Source organism: Oncorhynchus clarkii, chromosome 8, assembly GCF_045791955.1.
Source record: "Oncorhynchus clarkii lewisi isolate Uvic-CL-2024 chromosome 8, UVic_Ocla_1.0, whole genome shotgun sequence".
NCBI classification, from domain to species: domain Eukaryota; kingdom Metazoa; phylum Chordata; class Actinopteri; order Salmoniformes; family Salmonidae; genus Oncorhynchus; species Oncorhynchus clarkii.
In genome coordinates, this window is record NC_092154.1 from 35,070,874 (window position 1) to 35,093,194 (window position 22,321).

The 22,321-nt window shown below is 42.8% G+C and overlaps 1 protein-coding gene across 6 annotated transcripts in view; it reads left to right on the forward strand.

Annotated features, from left to right (window-relative positions):
* Positions 1-22,321, forward strand: part of LOC139415328 (serine/threonine-protein phosphatase 2A 56 kDa regulatory subunit gamma isoform-like) — a 38,373-nt gene that overhangs the window by 8,942 nt on the left and 7,110 nt on the right. For 4 of the 6 annotated variants that reach the window (XM_071163388.1, XM_071163389.1, XM_071163386.1 and 1 more), the window contains exon 4: positions 20,428-20,627. In XM_071163388.1, the coding sequence (XP_071019489.1) occupies positions 20,428-20,627 (200 nt within the window). Of the gene's footprint in view, positions 1-6,789; positions 7,184-20,427; positions 20,628-22,321 lie in introns of those variants that run through there. The other 2 variants (XM_071163390.1, XM_071163391.1) reach the window with 2 other exon arrangements.

Sequence of the window (22,321 nt, forward strand, 5' to 3'; positions counted from 1 at the left end):
CTTTTTGAAGAGGAGTGGGACAACATTCCACAGGCCAAAATCAACAGCTTGATCAACTCTGTGAAGGAGATGTTTCATGCTGCATGAGGCAAATAAATGGTGGACACCAGATACTGACTGGTTTCTGATCCACCCACCTACTTTGTTTTTTTTGGTGACCAACCGATGCATATCTGTGTTCCCAGTCTTGTGACATCCATAGATTAGGACCTAATGAATTTCCTTTTATGAATTGTAACTCACTAAAATATTTTTAGTAGATGTGTGTGTGTGTGTGTGTGTGCACTGCTCAAAAAAATAAAGGGACCACTTAACACTTAAACAACACAATGTAACTCCAAGTCAATCACACTTCTGTGAAATCAAACTGTCCACTTAGGAAGCAACACTGATTGACAATAAATTTCACATGCTGTTGTGCAAATGGAATAGACAACAGGTGTAAATTATAGGCAATTAGCAAGACACCCCCAATAAAGGAGTGGTTCTGCAGGTGGTGACCACAGACTACTTATCAGTTCCTATGCTTCCTGGCTATGCTTCCTGCTTCCTGGCTGATGTTTTGGTCACTTTTGAATGCTGCCGTTGCTTTCGCTCTAGTGGTAGCATGAGACGGAGTCTACAACCCACACAAGTGGCTCAGGTAGTGAAGCTCATCCAGGATGGCATATCAATGCGAGCTGTGGCAAGAAGGTTTTCTGTGTCTGTCAGCGTAGTGTCTAGAGCATGGAGGCGCTACAATGAGACAGGCCAGTACATCAGGAGACTTGGAGGAGGCCGTAGGAAGGCAACAACCCAGCAGCAGGATCGCTACCTCCACCTTTGTGCAAGGAGGAGCACTGCCAGAGCCCTGCAAAATGACCTCCAGCAGGCCACAAATGTGCATGTGTCTGCTCAAACGGTCAGAAACAGACTCCATGAGGGTGGTATGAGGGCCCGACGTCCACAGGTGGGGGTTGTGCTTACAGCCCAACACCGTGCAGGACGTTTGGCATTTGCCAGAGAACACCAAGATTGGCAAATTCGCCACTGGCGCCCTGTGCTCTTCACCGATGAAAGCAGGTTCACACTGAGCACGTGACAGTCTGGAGACGCCGTGGAGAACGTTCTGCTGCCTGCAACATCCTCCAGCATGACCGGTTTGGCGGTTGGTCAGTCATGGTGTGGGGTGGCATTTCCATGTGCTTGCTAGAGGTAGCCTGACTGCCATTAGGTACCGAGATGAGATCCTCAGACCCCTTGTGAGACCATATGCTGGTGCGGTTGGCCCTGGGTTCCTCCTAATGCAAGACAATGCTAGACCTCCTGTGGCTGGAGTGTGTCAGCAGTTCCTGCAAGAGGAAGGCATTGATGCTATGGACTGGCCTGCCCGTTCCCCAGACCTGAATCCAATTGAGCACATCTGGGACATCATGTCTCGCTCCATCCACCAACGCCACGTTGCACCACAGACTGTCCAGGAGTTGGCGGATGCTTTTGTCCAGGTCTGGGAGGAGATCCCTCAAGATACCATCCGCCACCTCACCAGGAGCATGCCCAGGCGTTGTAGGGAGGTCATACAGGCACGTAGAGGCCACACACAGTACTGAGCCTCATTTTGACTTGTTTTAAGGACATTAAATCAATGTTGGATCAGCCTGTAGTGTGGTTTTCCACTTTAATTTTGAGTGTGACTCCAAATCCAGACCTCCATGGGTTGATAAATTTGATTTCCATTGATAATTTTTGTGTGATTTTGTTGTCAGCATTCAACTATGTAAAGAAAAAAGTATTTAATAAGAATATTTCATTCATTCAGAACTAGGATGTTATTTAAGTGTTCCCTTTATTTTTGAGCGATATATATATATATATATATATATATATATATATATATATATATATATATATATATATATATATATATATATATATATATATATATATATATATATATATATGGGGAAAGGCAGCTAAAATCATCAAGGTTCCCATCTGCAGAGCACGCAACTCTGCTGTCCCCAGAACTGGATAATTATTAAATCATTCACATCGCTGACTAATTTTACATTCTTATTAGGCCTGGGCTTCTATACGTTGTAGCCTACATTGCTAACAATAGGCAATGGAAATAGGCCTACTCTACATATGTCTTTTCATAAGCTTTACTCAGCTGTATCTTTTGACTTCTCATTAGATTCTTTGATCTTGTTTGCTCAATTTCACTTCTTGTTGCCTGTAATATTTGTCATTCAAAATAAGGCTATGAGAGAGTAGACTCTGACTTTCACAATTGTTCCCATTTTGAAAGCTGCAATTTTAGGGCATTAAACACTTTATTAGAATAGCTTATTTGAGAATTACTTTTCATAACTAACTTAATGCTTTTGATAGGCTGTTTTTTTAATTAGTAGGATTTGGCTTTTGGACATTTTGTTCTCAACAGCAATGAGGGGTGCATGAATAATTGATTGTATAATAGACTAGGCTTTCAACTGTAAGGTTTGTTCAAACTATCTTTCGATTTTTCTATCTTGCTCTTGTTTGTTCTACCGCTCTCATTATTACCTTAGGCCAATCATGTTTTTATGTTATTCATAAACAACTTAACTTTCTTATAGCCTAGAACTCCGTTAGATAATTAATTGTTTGATCATGAGGTAGCGTGGCGGGACAAAGCCAGCATGCATAAAAAAACCGAAGTCATATTCATATCTAATGGAGAGAAAATACCAAATTTGGCTCTTTGGCTATATGACCCAGATCTTCCAACATTCAGAGAGGGAGTGGGGGGGTTTGACTGGACATTTTGCACTGCTTGGTGTAAATCTTACATCTGTCTACATTGTTCTCTTGCATTCTGTAAATTGTTTAACATCTTGAAATAATAGGTTATGCAGGCTATAGCAAAGAAATAGGCCACTTGGCATGGCCCTGCTGTGCGCTGCCCGGTCAGCTCCTTACTGCGTGGTGCTGGTCAAGTTGAAATGGGCTATACATCGTCTGTCACGTCACGATGTCGTCGCCATCTTCAATATCCGATACTAACAGAAGATTTCCCAACCCTTTTGAACCACTTTTGATTGACTAGTCAACTAGTCTCTCAGGACAGAACCATGTATAGGCTTGGTAAGGTTTGGTTTCCCAGCCCACCTTACTGATGCCTGTCCCCTGGCCTTGGCTTAGCCTTTAAGTTCAGCCTTAACATAGCTGCCTGCCATCTCAGTCTGCTTGCATTCTTATCTGTAAATCACACCGTGTCTATCCCTCTCTTCTCTCTCTGTGTGTGTCTGAAAATCCACACTGCCCTGCTATAAAACGCACCGCCACACATTAAATGTAAGTGACTGACTGTGCTTGATTTAACCCAAGTGTCTATATTTAGGGAAAATCCAGAGATAAGGCTTTAATGCTGCGGGTCCTTGTGTTTCAGGATGCTGCCAGTGCCTAGATAAGCGGGTGGCTGGCAGGGAGCTACAGTGTACAACTGCAACCCACCTCTCATCCCCTGCTCCTCTCATGGAAAATGTCAGCACTGGCAGATGCATGTCCAATGCTATGCTATCATGTTACTACTTTGAGTGACTGGCACTAAGTTGGCTCTCCATGGCCAAACTTTTAAAGATGTGGAAAGTGCACAGTGTGCAAATCCAGCTGATTTTACAGGAGAGATGATGCAGTCTTGCAGAGTCCATAATAATGTTAGTGTTTAGGAGTTTCTAGAGTTTTAATGTAGCTGTGTTTGGACCACTGTGTGGATCCTCTCCATGCTAATCTACCATGACCTGAACCACCAAACCTCTCTAGGGTAAAGTAGAGAGCCGCTATCTGGCTTCAACTGTCTAGACTGGAGCTTTGGCAACAATCCAGCCGAACACACACACACACACACACACACACACACACACACACACCACAGTTGCCTTGTTACAGTTGCCAACCAAGCCAGCTACCTCAGTAGTGATATGGTGTCATGACCTGTATTCACCTCTCATTCTTCCCTATGTCTTCTGTCAGACCGCAGTGCTTCCCTCTGGGATTTTTTTCAGCAACAGTGGCAATGGTTTGGGGGGTGCATGGCTGCTAGGGTTAGTGAATTGCTTGTTAGCGCATTGACATGCTAGATGTTCTTATAGACTTCAAGTCATTTGAGCTAACGACTATCCATTTAAAAGCTTGTCTTTTTAGAGCCACCGCTGCTAAATTTTAATACAGGGGAAACACTGGACAGCCTACATTGTCAGACACAAAGGACTGTTTTCTTTGATCATGAAGGACCTTTTATCTTGGTTTTACTATGGTCTTTACAACACATTCCATAAGCTTTGATTCGTGATAACAGCTGGGCACGTCCAGCGGCCCAGCAACGAGGGCTTCTCCAATTATTGTCCCATGGGCCATGGATGTTGTCAGTGGTCCTGTCCTGACAGGCAGTCAGGAAAGGCTTGTTTTCAGAGCTTTACCAAAGTGCTCACTCTGGAGACTTGGGCTACATGAAGTAGTAGAGGGCTGCTTTTGGAAACTTAGTTCTCCTAGTAAGTGCCTCTTTTAGACAGCAGTCTATAGGCAGGAAAAGATGCCTGATACCACCTCACATTATTGCTGAGTGGAAGATGCAGTATGCATCGTGTTCATTTGGTGATTAATGCTTGAAAAGAGCTGTGCCACAGTCGCAGGATAATTGATAAGCATGACAAACATGCTATTTTGGGGGACAGCAACAACACAGCGTTTCAGACGGGTGCCTTTAAAAAAATATTTAAAAATTCACCTCAACTCTCCAGCTGCAAGTGTTTGCCAAAAGGTAGTGAACGAACAAACAGCTGGTGATAGTGTGAAAAGAGGAACTGTCCTGGGAGGGATAGTTTCTCACGCTCGGTCTCCCTCTGTTGGGGGGAATGGGAACTGTGGTCTCATAGTGGATAAAGTTCACTGACTTCGCTGGATGATAAATAGCTTCAAGTTCAGTAATCGAGGTCAGTAGAACCTCGGGTCAGCGGTCTCAGTCTTCAATTCCTGTCGTTGACTCCTCTTTGAAATAGCTACAAAACAGACTTTGTTAACGTTAATAGCCAGAGTCAGTCACAAGATCAACCCCGTCGTTCTGCACAGATCTAGAGGCTGAGTTTATAAATAACTGGAGCCCGGTTACGTGTGCCAAAGTAGAGTTTAGAGGATAACCGCAGACCGCTGGAGAGAAAGTGTGTTCGTTCACGCAGGCGTGCGCTTATTTGGTCTATCAGAAGAACAACAGCTCTTCAGACAGGAGAATGCCCCATGACTAGACAGTGGGATGATAGTGAGTGGACTCGTTTGGAGGATTTCCAATTGAGTCAAATCTGTCCACGGCATGAGAGTGCTACAACATCTGCTTTATGTTTGGTGAGACTGAGCAGAACAGATGGAGCTCCAAATGTAGTTGACAAAGGACAAGGCTGCAGGTCTCTATCAATAACTTGAGAAATGAGTCAATAGCAACATCAATGCTTCCTCACACCTTCCTGTAGCCACCCAGCCCAGGACCTACAAAGTTCAGACTGAAAACATTCAGCAGCTAACCTGACGGGTCAAGTTCTGGTTTACCTGTTACAAACAAAGCCAAGAAGTCCCGCGTAGAGTTGGGGTGTTTTCTGTTCACTGGATGCACTATGACTAACTTCACCTAAAGGATTTAGGTCGTCAACCACAGTAGGAGGAATACATTGACTCTTCTATTTTATTTTCTCTATGCACTCACTCCATACGCGCACACTACACACTCACTCGCACAGTCACACTGACACTCCAACACACTCACTAAATTTGCTCACACTCTCGCATACAGTCATCATATACACTGATGCTACTCTGTTTATCATATCCTGATGCGTAGTCACCTTACCCCTATGCATACATGCATACATACAGTATCAACCTCTATCACTCCAGTGTCCCTGCACGTTGTAAATATGGTATTGGAACTGAACTTGTATACACTGTAGCTTACTTTCTCAGGCTTTTATTTCTAGCTCTTGTGTTTTTGTTCTACTTTTTTATGTATGTATTCATTTTTTTATAGTACTACAGATATTGATTACTGCATTGTTGGGAAAGCACGAGCAAGAAAGGCAATTTGCTGTAATTGTGCATGTGACATTAAAAACATGAAACTTGGCTCTTACAATGAATGTGGTTAGTCAGTCGTCACTCGTCAGTCTTATAAAGCAGAAAAGTCTGATACACAACTAAGAACAATAGACGGATGTGAGCCATTGCTGTGTGTGCACTATGTGGTGCAGATGGGGACATTGCGTTGGTGTTAAGCACTGTAACTGCTCACTCTGGGAGAGCAGCTGAGGCAGAGCACACTCGCTCACTGGCTTCCTGTTTTTTGTATAATCGTGGCTTCCTGTTTCTCACACCTGGGCCATCTGTCCACACACACACACGTCAGCAGTGATTTCTGTTTTTATAACAGCCTTTTTACTGAATGATAATCAATGCTTCCCTTCAAGTGTTGGTTATTTTTCACATCTCTAATTGTTCACTGTCATTGTGTGATGTTTGAGGGGAAATCCAGGTGTTGTGGCTCCAGAAAGGCCAGATAAAGAGAGCCTAAAAATGTCAGTGTGTGTATAGAACTGACCTTTCTATGATGTATCAATGGACTCTCTATGCTTTTCCTGGAGTGAAGATAAGGGAGGTGATATGTATTAGGATAAGCCAAAAACTCTGCTTGTTGGGAATGTAATTTATTGTAGGGTAGATGTGTGTGAGCCTGAGGGAAATAAAAAATAAATGAGGGGAAAGGTTAGCTGTGCCTCAGTTAGCCAGACCTCCTGCCTCTGCTCCAATCACAGCAAAGGTCCTGCCTCAGCCCACCAGCCAATCCCCTGCCTCAGCCCACTAGCCAATCCCCTGCCTCATGGTTATGCATTCTGACGGCCTTCCCCATGTGACCCAGGTTGGCCAATAGGGCTTCTTCCTAGAGGGATGACATCACTAACTAGCCTGTTCCCTCCAGCAGCAGGGCAGAGCTTTATTTTCTGCTCCCAGTGTTTGATGCTAAAATGGAGGCTGGCTCCTCGACTTAGCCTGGGCTATCGCTATCTCTTCTACCCCAGCCCCTAGATGTTGACATGTACTAGAGCTGCCAGTGCGATGGTTCTGGATTCACCCAACTCAAATGGGCCTTTCCAGCCCGTGGCCCTCATGCATTTTAGAGGTGAGCAACGCTAGCTGGCTGGCTTCTTGTTTGTGTGTGTGTTTGTGTGTTAGGGGGAGGTGGACAAGAATGTTGCGATTTACCATCTGTAGCTTTTTAGTGTACTTTGGAGATAAACAGTTTTGAAAGTAAAGCCTGCTTTAGGAGACAGGGAAGGGTGTCTTATCTTTGTCTGCGTAATTGGGGTGTATTTGGAGCAGGAAAATGTTGTGCGTGTTTGTCCTATGAAAACGACTAGGATCGCTTAGTGAGAGACAGCGATGGGAGGGGGGCTAGTTTTACTGCCTTCTGCCTCTCCCATCCCCCACCAAGACTGCTGACGTCAAAGGAAGTGAGGTCACAGCCGTTTGCATGTGTTTAGTGTTACCCTAAAGCGGCAGTGCCCTTTGGCTATGTTCTGTCTTGCAGTCCTCCCTTCACAGTGGAAATGGTTTCTTTTTCATACGTCCCCTCTGTGTTACACTGTAGCTTTTGAAGGGGAAAATGAGTACAACAGTAGCAGACGCAGACTATCGTGTGCGTGACTTTTGAGATTAATTAATTGATGTAATTTTGCTTCTGGGTTGACTATCAGAACACCGTAGATATCAACATAAATTGTCCCCTGTTAAATGTAGGCCCCACATAAGCGGAGATGAACACTTCAAGTCAGTGTGTGTCTACTGTCATTATCTCCTGTAATAATCCTGTTTGGTTTCCTTGTTGCAATATGAGTAAATGTTTATAGATACCATACTATGTGCTGATGGGGACACTACACTTATCTCGTTTTATTATGCACATACAGTACCAGTCAAAAGTTTGGACACCTACTCATTCAAGGTTTTTTCTTTACTTTTACTGTTTTCTACATTGTAGAATAATAGCAAAGACCATCAAACTATGACATAACAACATTTGGAATCATGTAGTATCCAAAGTGTTAAAACAAATAAAAATGAGATTCTTCAAATAGCCACCCTTTGCCTTAATAACAGCTTTGCACACTTGACATTCTCTCATCCATGAGGTTGTCTCCAGGAATGCATTTCAATTAACATGTGTGCCTTGTTAACTTGTGGAATTTCTTTCAGTGGTGGAATACAGAAGATATCCCTATTTGGTAAAAAACCAAGTCCATATTATGTCAAGAACAGCTCAAATAAGCAAAGAGAAATGACAGTCCATTACTTTAAGACCTGGTCAGTCAATCTGGAAAATGTCAGACTAAGTTTCTTCAAGTGCGTTCGCAAAAACGATCAAGCGCTATGATAACTGGCCACATGAAAGGAAGACCCAGAGTTTCCTCTGCTGCAGAGGATAAGTTAATTATATTTGCCAGCCTGAGGAATTGCAGCCCAAATAAATGCTTTAGACTTCAAGTAACAGACACATCTCAACATCAACTGTTCAGAGGAGATTGCGTGAATCAGGCCCTCGTGGTCGAATTGCTGCAAAGAAACCACTACTAAAGGAGACCAATAAGGAGAGACTTGCTTGGGCCAAGAATCACGAGCAATGGACATTAGACTGGTGGAAATCTCTCTCTTTTGGTCTGATGGGTGCAAATTTGTGATTTTTGGTTCCCAACCGCTGTGTCTTTGTGAGACGCAGAGTAGGTGAACGGATATTCTCGGCATGTGTGGTTACAACGGTGCAGCATGGAGGTGTGAGCATGCTTTGCTGGTGGTACTGTCTGCGATTTATTTAGAATTCAAGGTACACTTAACCACCATGGCTACCACAGCATTCTGCAGCGATACGCCATGCCATCTGGTTTGCGCTTAGTCCCACTATCATTTGTTTTTCAACAGGACAATGACCAACACACCTCCAGGCTGTGTAAGGGCTATTTGACCAAAAAGAAGAGTGATGTAGTGCTGCAGCAGATGACCTAGCTGGCACAATCACGCGACCTCAACCTAATTGAGATGGTTTGGGTTGAGTTGGGCCGCAGAGTGAAGAAAAATCAGCCAACAAGTGCTCAACATATGTGGGAGCTCCTTCAAGACTGTTGGAAAAGCATTCCAGGTGAAGCTGCTTGAGAGAATGCAAAGAGTGCAAACTGTTATCAAGGCAACAGGTGGCTACTTCGAGAATTTAAAATTGAACATTATTTAGATTTGTTTAACCTGTTTTTGGTTGCTCCATGATTCCATATGTTATTTCATAGTTTTGATGTCTTCACTATTCTACAATGTAGAATATATTAAAAAATAAAAACCCTTGAATGAGTAGGTGTCCAGACTTTTGACTAGTACTGTAAATTATGCTAAGACACCTGCGGCCTCAGATGTCATTACATTTTTTGTGGGGTTAATGCATTAAGCATCAGCACTCGTTCAAATATTCATAGAAGCTAATGGCCACTGGCACTGTTGCGAATAGTTTAGCAGTAACACTGCAGCAGTGACACTGCCATTTTGGCTTCGAGGTGGGGACTTGTTACTTTACCTAGTCATGAGAAATGCATGTATGCCATTATTTGGCATCTAAATGGTGCAAACATTCAAAGCAGTTTGTTTAGGGAGGGCACTCCACACTTTCACCTTGGCCTAAAGTATTGAGAGCATGCACTGCAACGCCACACTACGGGGCTGTTGCAGAGACTCAGTTTAAGCTTGTTACTGGAGTTAAACGTTTTTTTCAACAGACTTTCCACTGCAACTGCCTTGGCTGAATCTGGGTCTGTGCAACAACCACCCTTCAGATGTGCTTGTGTTCACTGGGAGTTCTGATGAAGCGGATCCTTGATCTCTTGCCTTTTACACCCGTCAAATGTTCAGATGCTTTCTCTTAAACTGTAAATGCCTGTGGGGGCATAAAGGCCATGTGCCCGTGTCTGTCTGTTAGCTGTATGTGGCGCCACAGCGCATCCCTTAATGTTTTAGGCGTGTTGAGAAACCCTAATGCTGTTGTAAGGAGAGCAGGTAGGCATGGAGGATGGAGGATCATAGGACAACCGTGTTAGCGCAACATGTGCCTCAACACACCTGACACCGGCATGTACCATAGCAGGAGCAGTGTTGGGAAACAGGAGATTGACAGGGACATGTTAGAACAGGGCTGTCGGGTAGTGTATTTTTACTTTGTGAAAAACACAGGTTTAGGCTTAGTTATGTTATGGAATTTTTGTGTTAGGGTTTAGCCTATATCCAGCATATCTGTATACACTCCCCTACATGTGTTTGGACAGTGATGCTATTCTCTCTTCCAACATTTAGGAATTAACATCAAATGTTTCATGAGGTGACTGTACAGATTGTCACCTTTTTCATTTAACCTCTCTGGGATATGCCAGGGAAAATGCAGAGCGCCAAATTCAAATAAATTACTATAAAAATCAAACTTTCATTAAATCACATGCAAGATAGCAAATGAAAGCTATACTTGTTGTGAATCCAGCCAACATGTCAGATTTCAAAAAGGCTTTTCGGCGAAAGCAAACGAGGCTAACGATCACAAATGGTAATTTTGTTTGATTAATTCCGTCTATATATAAACTTCTCAAAAAAATAAAGGGAACACTTAAACAACACAATGTAACTCCAAGTCAGTCACACTTCTGTGAAATCAAACTGTCCACTTAGGAAGCAACACTGATTGACAATAAATTTCACATGCTGTTGTGCAAATGGAATAGACAACAGGTGGAAATTATAGGCAATTAGCAAGACACCCCCAACAAAGGAGTGGTTCTGCAGGTGGGGACCACAGACCACTTCTCAGTTCCTATGCTTCCTGGCTGATGTTTTGGTTACTTTTGAATGCTGGCGGTGCTTTCGCTCTAGTAGTAGCATGAGGCGGAGTGTACAACCCACACAAGTGGCTCAGGTAGTGCAGCTCATCCAGGATGGCACATCAATGCGAGCTGTGGCAAGAAGGTTTGCTGTGTCTGTCAGCGTAGTGTCCAGAGCATGGAGGCGCTACCAGGAGACAGGCCAGTACATCAGGAGACGTGGAGGAGGCCGTAGGAAGGCAACAACCCAGCAGCAGGACCGCTACCTCCACCTTTGTGCAAGGAGGAGAAGGAGGAGCACTGCCAGAGCCCTGCAAAATGACCTCCAGCAGGCCACAAATGTGCATGTGTCTGCTCAAACGGTCAGAAACAGACTCCATGAGGGTGGTATGAGGGCCCGACATCCACACCAAGATTGGCAAATTCGCCACTGGCACCCTGTGCTCTTCACAGATGATAGCAGGTTCACACTGAGCATGTGACAGAGTCTGGAGATGCCGTGGAGTCAGGGTAGCAGGGTGGTTAGAGTGTTGGACTAGTAACCGGAAGGTTGCAAGTTCAAACACCCGAGCCGACAAGGTACAACTCTGTCGTTCTGCCCCTGAACAGGCAGTTAACCCACTGTTCCTAGGCCGTCATTGAAAATAAGAATTTGTTCTTAACTGATTTGCCTGGTTAAATAAAGGTAAAAAAAAAAAAAAATGTTCTGCTGCCTGCAACATCCTCCAGCATGACCCGTTTGGCGGTGGGTCAGTCATGGTGTGGGGTGGCATTTCCATGTGCTCGCCAGAGGTAGCCTGACTGCCATTAGGTACCGAGATGAGATCCTCAGACCCCTTGTGAGACCATATGCTGGTGCGGTCGGCCCTGGGTTCCTCCTAATGCAAGACAATGCTAGACCTCCTGTGGCTGGAGTGTGTCAGCAGTTCCTGCAAGAGGAAGGCATTGATGCTATGGACTGGCCCGTCCGTTCCCCAGACCTGAATCCAATTGAGCACATCTGGGACATCATGTCTCGCTTCATCCACCAACCACAGACTGTCCAGGAGTTGGCGGATGCTTTAGTCCAGGTCTGGGAGGAGATCCCTCAAGATACCATCCGCCATCTCATCAGGAGCATGCCCAGGCATTGTAGGGAGGTCATACAGTTACGTGGAGGCCACACACACTACTTTTGACTTGTTTTAAGGACATTACATCAAAGTTGGATCAGCCTGTAGTGTGGCCATGGGTTGATACATTTGATTTCCATTGATCATTTTTGTGTGATTTTTGTCAGCACATTCAACTATGTAAAAAATATTTATATATATATACACACACACACACACACACACTGGTTCCAACTTGCTCAACGTGACTACAAAATATCTCAAAAGTTACCTGTAAACTTTGCCAAAACATTTCAAACTACTTTTGTAAATTAACGTAAATAATCTATAAAATTAAAGACTGGATGATCTGTTTTCAATACAGGAAGAAAACAAACTGTAGCATGCTTTCTGGTCTCGCGCCTCTAACAGTACACTTCAAATGACCCTTGTTCAAGATGGCTGTACTTCTTCATTACACAAAGGTATAACCTAATTTCTAAAGACTGTTGACATCCAGTGGAAGCGATAGGACTTGCAAGAAGGTCCCTTTAGAAATCTGGATTCCCAATGAAAACGCATTGAAAAGAGTGACCTCAAAAAGAAAAATATATCTGTATGGTTTGTCCTCGGTTTTGCCTGCTAAATAAGTTCTGTTATACTCCGACATGATTCAAACAGTTTTAGAAACTTCAGAGTGTTTTCTATACAAATCTACTAATAATATGTATATCTTATCTTCTGGGGATGAGTAGCAGGCAGTTGAATTTGGGCATGCATTTCATCCGGACGTGAAAATACTGCCCCGTCACCAAGAAGTTAAGGGTATTGTCATAAATATCCGACTTTACTCTTTACAAATGACAGCAATTTATATATCTAGTCCCCCATTTTAAAGAAGTCATAAGTGTTTGGACAAATTTCATATGTGAAGCTTGTTGCGCTGAAAGTCCCACCTCTCCCATCTCCTCATTGGTTTTTAGGAGCATATACCCATGTGGGTGATTGAAAGATGAACTGAGGTCCACACTCCAGTCCAGTTGGTGGTGGTGGTGGTAATGCACCTTATAGTTGGTTGCTAACCACCATATAAAGTCCAAAGAAGAAGCCTGAAGGAAGAGAGATTACTAAAAACGAACTGTTTACCATTTTATCTGTGGATTAATTGTCGGAGTAGAGGACCTAGTGCATTTCAGGTAAAATAACAACCCAATGTTTATATCCCAGGACAAATTAGCTAGCAATAGCAAGCTATCTAGCTAAATTGCCATGAATGTTTAATGTGTTTCAACCTGTTCCCAAATTTAATATAGTTGGTTCAGAGTTTGTTTTGATATTTCAACCTGCGTGTCCTGATCGCGTCGGTTGGGGGTGGGCAAAATCAACATGTGCGCAATGGCGCACAGTCTGGTCAGCATGTTAGTGTACCATATTCCTAGCACGCAATGACTACATCAAGCTTGTGACTCCACAAACTCGTTGGATACATTCGCAGTTTGTTTTAATTCTGTTTTAGGGCATGTTTTGCGCAATAAGTACTGACCTTTTAGGTTACTGGCCCAATGCTCTTAACTGCTAGGCTACCTGCCGCCAGGGTCCCTCTAACTTTCTCACTCATCACCATTCACGATTGTCATTGTTATCCGTATACATGGTAGGAACCACATTCATTCTTACATACAATAAAAATGACACCATTATTTATCATTCACTTCCTATTGGACAAAACATAATCTGAAACACAAGCTTTAAATGTACCAAACAAGTTTGTAGAGTCACAAGCTTGATAGTCATTGTGTGTAAGGAATAAGGGACCAAATAATACTTTTTACTTCTTTAATAAATAATTTTATACATTTTCAAATGGGGGACTAGATGTATAAAGTGCTTTTGTTTCTAAACAGTAAAGCACTGATGTATGAAAATTCTGGAGTTTAGAGCCATATTTAAATATTAGTGTCACTGTCCAAATACATAGGTAGTGTAGATGCCTTGATCTCCATTAACGTGTGTGTGTGAGAACAGAACAGGGTTCCATCTTGGATAACTGCATCTTCAAGTCTAAGCTAGCCAGGCATCGTTAGGCTACCCATCATGCGAGTGTAGTTTAGCCAAAAACAACAACTTCCCTGGGTATTGCTATCTGTGGGATTAGAATTGTCATCTGCGGCCATATGTATCAAGTGCTGATCTATCATCGGGGCCCACTGTCCATACATTTGTGATCTAAAAGGTACAACTCATCCTAGAGCAGCACTCCTGTTCTCTTGCCTGTCTCAGTGGTGATGGTGATGCACAGAGAAGTAGTCAGATACAGGTGGGTCAGTAAAGCCCTAACCTAACTAACAGCAGACATTTCCTAAAGAAACATTTGTCTACTTGAACAGGTTAAAAGCAACATTCTGAGTGGTTTACCAGAATGCACTGTCTGAGGCCACGGGAGACCCATGTCAGACTGCATCTGTGTCCTCTGCAGATTGGCATGGCTGTGTAGTGTATGAGGTGGCTTTGTTCTAAACCTTGATTTCTGTCCGGCTGTTTTTGTGGTCGGTCATCACATGCACAGTGCACAGAAGGCTGCTGCTCGGCAATGATGAGTGTGCAATGGCTAGCTATCTACATGAGGTGAGCGTTCATCCAGAAAAATGAGACTGATAACAAGTGGCTATTTGTGAGTTAATGGTTCTGTGGTGGCTGTCACGCTCTGTTCTCCTGGAGCATGATTGAAAGTGTTTTACATTTTGTATTCATTCAGCAAGCACTGTTGTCAGGAGTGCCTCAGGGTCTGAGACTGCCTACTATTAGAGTATCAATCATTTGCTCATTCCCGTTCTGTGCATGTTATTTTACACTTTTTTAGGAAGCTGCTGCCCACCCTCCCCCTCATCACATTTCTTATGTATCTGCTGCTCAACCTCCGCCTTCACGTTTCTCTCTTTACTCACCGTCTTCTGAACCTTCAACCAATTTGATCAACATGATGTAGCCTATGTTTCTGCCTCAAATTTCTGAACAACAGAAATAAAAACCCAGCGGCTATTTGAATTGACCTTCCAAAAATAAATACGTTTTGTAGGGGGATTTAGGCTACAACCTTCTCTGTTGTAACTAAGGATATTGCAGTAGCATAATATCCTTAGTCTACATATTGTTTTGCCACAAAGCAATCTGTTTCAAGCACTAGTGTTGTACTTTAGGGCTGGGAAATGCCAGGGACCTCACGAAACGATATTATCATGATACTTGTGTGTGATGTGTTGCGATGGTGTTTTTTATGTGATTAGCACAGCAAATAACACCACAGAGCTAGTGTGACGGCCACATTGTTTACATCAAAAGTTAGTGGGGTATTTACTGCTGCTCGTTATCAACACCTCGTCAATCAGCTCTTCGTCTGCTTCCTCCAAAATGCAACTATATTTTGCCCAGGTGTATTTACCACTTAGTTTCTTAACACTAGAAAAGTCTGGTCTCTTTGTACCCCCGTTGAGGCCAATGAGTAGTCATTTTTACTCAACATTCTAATAGTAATAAATAAATTTCATGTATGCTACGGGGAGAATAATATTTTGCTTGTGTTTATGAAGGTCTTGGGTAACATAAGGAAAAAATCTATCTAAACCACCATTTTCATCAGTTTGTTACTGTACGCTGTTTGTTGCCATGTGCTCACTTGTGGAGCGCATGGAACATATTGAGTTACTTGGCAATGGTAAGTGTTTTGGAAATCTCAGAATATGCTCTTTCTGATACTATATATAAATGTAACCGTTTTACCTGCATGTGATGTTTCGATTGACATGTCCTCTTAACTGCTTACAACACATTGTTTGTGATATTGAATTTCTAACATACGTGTGTTAAATAGACTTAGGGAAAAGTCAAGGATGGTGGGGACATAAATACATTTTAAATGTTAAATTAATATTGGGTCAAAATGAGCCCTTTGGCCTTCATAGTGTTAAAAAAAACGTACTGTAGTTTTAACTTCTTGGTGACAGGGGGAAGTATTGAGTAACTTGGCTGAATAAGGTGCCCCGAGTAAAACTGCCTGCTACTCTGTCCCTGATGCTAATATATGCATATTATTAGTAGTATTGGATAGAAAACACTCGGAAGTTTCTAAAACTGTATGAATGATGTCTGTGAATGTAACAGAACTCATATGGCAGGCGAAAACCTGAGAAAAATCCAACCAGGACGTAGGAAATCTGAGGTTTGTAGTTTTTCAACTCTTTGCCATTCCAATATACAGTGTAAATGGGGTCATATTGCACTTCCTATGGCTTCCATTAGATGTCAACAGTCTTTAGAACTTTGTTTGAGGCTTCTACTGTGAAGTGGGGGCGAATGAGAGGGGATTGAGCCAAGTGTCTGGCAGCAGCCTCGATCTCAGTGACGCACATTCACATGAGGTAGCTCTCGTTCCATTGCTTTTCTACAGACAATGGAATTCTCCGGTTGGAAGATGATTGAAGATTTATGATTAAAAACAGCCTAAAGATTGATTCTATACTTAGTTTGACAAGTTTTTACGACCTGTAATAACTTTTTGTCCGACGGTCGGCTAGACCTGAACGCGTGTTTGGATTTGTTTACCAAACGCCCTAACAAAAGAAGCTATTTGGACATAAATGATGGATATTATCAAACAAAACAAAAATGTATTGTGGAACTGCGATTCCTGGGAGTGCATTCTAATGAAGATCATCAAAGGTAAGTGAATATTTATAATGCTATTTCTGACTAATGTCAAAATGGCGGATATCTTTTTGGCTGCTTTGTCTTTTTGTTTTTGTTGCTTTTTCCGTAACGTGTTTTTGATATCTGACCCAGCGGTTGCATTAAGGAGAAGTATATCTCTAATTCCATGTAAAGACTTGTATTTTCATCAACATTTATGATGAGTATTTCTGTAAATTGATGTGGCTCTCTGCACAATCACCACATATTTTAGAACTACTGAACCTAATGCGCCAATGTAAAAGGGGATTTTTTGGGGTATAAATATGCACTTTAGCGAACAAAACATACATGAAGTCCTATGAGTGTCATCTGATGATCATCAAAGGTTAGTGATTAATTTTATCTCTATTTGTGCTTTTTGTGACTCCTCTCTTCGGTTGGAAAAATGACTGGGTTTTTCTGTGAGTTGGTGGTGACCTAACATAATCGTTTGTGGAGCTTTCGCTGTAAAGCCCTTTTGAAATCCCACTGTGGCTGGAATAACAAGAATTTTATCTTTAAAATGGTGTAAAATACTTGGATGCTTGAGGAATTTTCATTGAGATTTTTGTTTTGAATTTGGCGCCCTGCACTTTCACTGGCTGTTGGCGAGGTGGGACGCTACCGTCCCTCATAACCTCGCTGGGATAATGAACCGCTAGCTTGCTCTAGTCATGTATTATCGACCACCTTACGAGACCTACACAGTGGTTTGTTTACAGTAAAGCTACACTATACAGATGCTAGCACTGACACCTTGTGGTGTTAAATTTGAACTGCACACAAGGATGGTACATAATATTAACTTTATTTCATGCAGCATTTGGTGATTTTTGTATTTTGCAATTAAATCAAATTAACCTTCAAATATTCCTTTCTACACACCCTCACAATTGTGGTATTTGCTAATAATGTCTCCTGTGTGTCACCCCTTAAGGCCTACTTTCATTACGAGGGTAAGGCTAGCTACAGATTTCACACCAAATAATGTGATTTAACCAAAACGGGATTCTCAATGTCAGTGTCCAGTTGCAGGGGTTCCGTTTTTAGATTAGAAAATGCCCCCGTTATTAAATTTTGTTTTTGCTCCAGGAAGTAATCCAACAATGTATACGTGGTCTCATTGATTGAGACCGGTGGGTCCACCCTAATTCATGACACTCACCTGTCTCTTACAATGAGAGAATATTTGAAAATAGACAAGATGGTGGCGTACACGTTGTTTGATTACTTCATGGGGCAAATATGTATTTATTTTAGTAACAGAGCATTTTCTAAGTTAAAATGGGCCCCCTGCAACTGGACATGGACATTGAGACTCCTGTTTCCATGAATTGAGAACAAAGATAATATCGCCAATACCAGGTTAGTTGAAACATCTGACGTTTTGTGTAGGCAAACCTGTAACTCCCAGTATAATGGATACCAACATTTTGGGGTTAAATCACATTATCTGGCTTTAACATCTGTAGCTAGGGTAGGGCTTGCACAAATACATTTCATGACTGCATGTACAGTAGCTGGCGAAGTCCAATCGGTTATTCTTCCACACAGTTAGCCTCATAAAATGAAAAACCCACACACTCATCTTTCCAATATCAGCCTTTTTCTTTTTTTAATGAAGTTATCATCAAATGATTCCTACACACTTTACCTTAGATGTGAGTGCTTTTACTACATCTAATATCATTTTAAAATGGAGAACTGTTTACATTGAGAAATGTGAGAATATATTAGTCCTGTTTCAGTATAGAAATGACAAGCCACACGCATTGCACATGCCCACAAGGTCAATACTAATCCCATCAGTTAAATTACCATAAAATTCACTATACTGAAGTCAAAGAATGAACACTTTCATATCATGCGAAGACCACCACCTACAGTGTTCGGACACTTGAATTTTTCCACATACGTAAATAAAGTGTTTATTATTTGTAAGTATTTAGACCCTAGAAATTGAGCTCAGGTGCTTCCTGTTTCCATTGATCATCCTTGATGTTTCTACAACTTGGAGTCCACCTGTGGTCAATTCAATTTATTGGACATATAATTTGGGAAGGCACACCTGTCTACTTAAGGTCCCCACAGTGGATGTCAGAGCAAAAACCAAGCCGTGAGATCAAAGGAATTGTCCGTAGAGCACTGAGACAGGATTGTGTTTAGACAGATCTGGGGAAGGGTACCGGGACATTTCTGCAGCATTGAAGGTCCCCAAGAACACAGTGGGAATGTTTTTCAGGGCAGGGACTGGGAGACTAGTCAGAATCAAGGGAAAGATGAGCGGAGCAAATAAGGAGAGATCCTTGATAAACCTGCTCCAGAGCGCTCAGGACCTTAGACTGGGGCGACGGTTCACCTTCCAACAGGACAATGATCCTAAGCACCCATCCAAGACCACACAGAAGTGGCTTCGGGACAAGTCTCTGAATGTTCTTCAGTGGCCCAGCCAGAGCCCGGACTTGAACCCGATCAAACATCTCTGGAGAGACCTGGAAATAGCTGTGCAGCAACACTCCCTATCTAACCTGAGGATCTGCAGAGAAGAATGGGAGGAAGTCCCCAATTACAGGTGTGCCAAGCTTGTAGCGTCAAACCCAAGAATACTCCAGACTAATCGCTGCCCAAAGTGCTTCAAGTACTGAGTAAAGGGTCTGAATACTTATGCAAATGTGATATTTCAGTTGATTTAATTTGCAAACATTTCTAAACCATTTTTTGCTTTGTCATTGTGGGGTATTTTTTAGATTGATGGGGAAATTATTTATTTGTTTATTTATTATTATTTATTTACAAGAAAGGGGGGCAGCTCTTGGGAACTGTGGGGAGGATATTGGCCTGGCGGTTGGGAGCTTTGGCCGGTTGCTGGTCCTTGTTTTTGACCTTGTGGGAGATCTGTCTACGTGCCCTTGAGCAGGGCGTTGACCCTGGTTGCTTCTGTGTGTCGCTCTGATGTGAGTCTGTTAGATGACTAATGTTATGTAGTTGTTGAGCGCTTTCACTGCAAGTATGTTTTAAATAATAATAATAAAACATTTAGAAAAACTTACCGTGTGCTACACGTCATCCTGGCGCCGCCACCTCCTGCGGCTAACGTTACTATCCGTGCAGGCACTGCATCCCGCTGCCATTCTTCTTTGGGAAATCTTAACTTTTTAATTTAGAAAAATAGATTCCTTCCCGGTCGTAAGGACGATCCCACCTATGAATAATATGGTCAATTGCACATTTTGACCTTGAAAACAACTAGACTGTTTACACACCAGCAGTTCTTTGGATTCCAGGAATCACTTCTGCTGCTCTTCAAAGCAATTAAAAGATGTACAGTTATGCTGCCATATCGTAACCTTAATTGCTGGGAAATAACACTTACTTTGACTGCTTGTCTGCCCCCCTGCTTTGACCATGTTTGCAATGAAAAAATAACATTGCTGCTTCGACTTGCCTGTCTGTCTTGCTTGTGTTTTGATATGCCGCTTTTAGCTTGCCTAAATAGCTGCATGTACTCCCTCCTGAAAAAACAACATGAAATCACTATATTGGCAAGAAGGGTCCAGGAAAAGTTGGATCCCCAGCCTCTCCATTTCATTATTTTGCCTACAGCCTGTGCTGCAAATTTGTTTGTTCTGCGTATTTTGTCAAGCAGTGAAAAGGAATTTCCCTCGTGAGGCGACAACGTATGAATCTGACTCTCTCTCTCTCTCCCCTAGATGTCCCTGCGGCGGAGCAGGAGAAGCTGTTTGTCCAGAAGCTGCGTCAGTGCTGTGTCCTCTTTGACTTTTTGTCGGATCCTCTGAGCGACCTGAAATGGAAGGAGGTGAAGCGGGCTGCGCTCAGCGAGATGGTGGAGTACATCACCCACAACAGGAACGTCATCACAGAGCCCATCTACCCAGAGGTGGTGCACGTGGTCAGTAGACACACAGTGGACAAGGCCTTGCCTCATGCACTTACAAATGCCTATCTTGCCGTTTCCCTTCCATGCTGATTGTGTGGTGAACATAGGACTAGCCACAATGACATTGATTCTGTCCTCAAACTTGCTATTAATGGTCACCAGAGACAACCCAGTGTTCCCCTAGAGGTCTTGTCCTGGGTCAGGTGTAGGTAGACCTAATAAGCCCCTCATACAAACAAATTCAACTGTCAGAAGCTATTATAAAAATAAATTGTTGAGGTTGCCTGTTGCAGGTTATCTCAGTTCTATTTAGATATTGTATTTTGGTTCCTGAGGCGTAGGGAATGGGACGTGCCTATCAGATGAACTATGTGAACCCAGGGTATGACAAAATACAACTGCTTTAAGGGAGTATGTGAGCACACTCGTTCGGTTTGCCTAGCCGACTTCGGCTAGCCGCCAGCTGAATTGAAGCATACTGAAGCCTTTACACTCACTGGACTTAAATCTTATCGGTTAGCTCTAGGCCTCTTATCTACCAGTATTAACTTGCTAGCTGTTATCAGCCAAGGGCTACTACTGTGGCCTGAATCTGTTTCAGTCCACATAGTTGACAAAAAATCAAATTTGGTGTTCGTCATCATGGGTTCACCTACCTCTAACAGATATAGCCTCCTCGTTGTCCCTTCAGTTCAGCCCTGGTTAGCAGGCCAGGCCGCCTACTACCTGTAGCTGAGTGAATGAAATACTGGGTCTGTGGGGTAGTCTAAATGTAAATGAGTCCAGTGTGGACATGGCTGCAGATGTTAAGTGCTGCCTGTGTGCCTGTCAGCCAGACAGGTCTGAATTAAAGCCTTTGATGTTTATCAAAGCAGGCCTCAATGCTACGCAGGAAACCGAGGATGATCGAGGTGCAAATTTCCCCCTATTCTCCTTATCCTGTCTCTATTTGATCAGTGCAGCAGAAAATGCAAGGCTGCTGCCAAATCGGCATAACAATGTTCTTGGTTTATTTTAGTTCTCCCCTTCTTGCCCCTTTACTTTGAAGTATTCACTGCTTTTAACATCAAAGTATGGAGAGAGATGGACGAAGCGCACTGTAAAAGGTGTTCTTTATGGTTATAATAGGCCACAACGGACAGCTCTTTGATAAGTGCGCTATTGTTAGACGTATCAGCTTCAGATTGGTAAAGCACTCCCTGTTCATGTGCCTTTGGTGGTCCATTAGACTGACAGTGACACACTCTGGGAAAATAAAATGGGTTCTCAGAACGTAAACATTGACAAGTGAGTGCACGCTACCCTCAGGCCTGCAAGGGGTGTGGCGGGATGTAGTGTTCTCTGAGAGGTGAGAAAAGGCTGTGAGATAAAGAGAAGCCTGCGTCTACTCTGACAGATGGAGTGATGAGGGATGTCTGCTGCTTATTCGTTATGGGAGATTGAGAGACTCGTGAAAAGAAAGCAACTATCTAGGCTACTTGTTTTTTTTGACAGAGCTGGAGAGCGAAAGGCCAGGTAAATGTCATCTTGACGGTCGTGTCATTTCTTCCTCTGTCTAGTCTGCAGCAGTAGTGGTTTGTGCTTCATCTTTGCTGCGTTGACAGAATGTTTTGAAATCTAAAAAGGGGTGATGGGTGAAGAGGTCCGATGAAAGTCTGTACCGTTATCTTCTATTTAGTTTGATACACATTAATCAAAATGTCCGT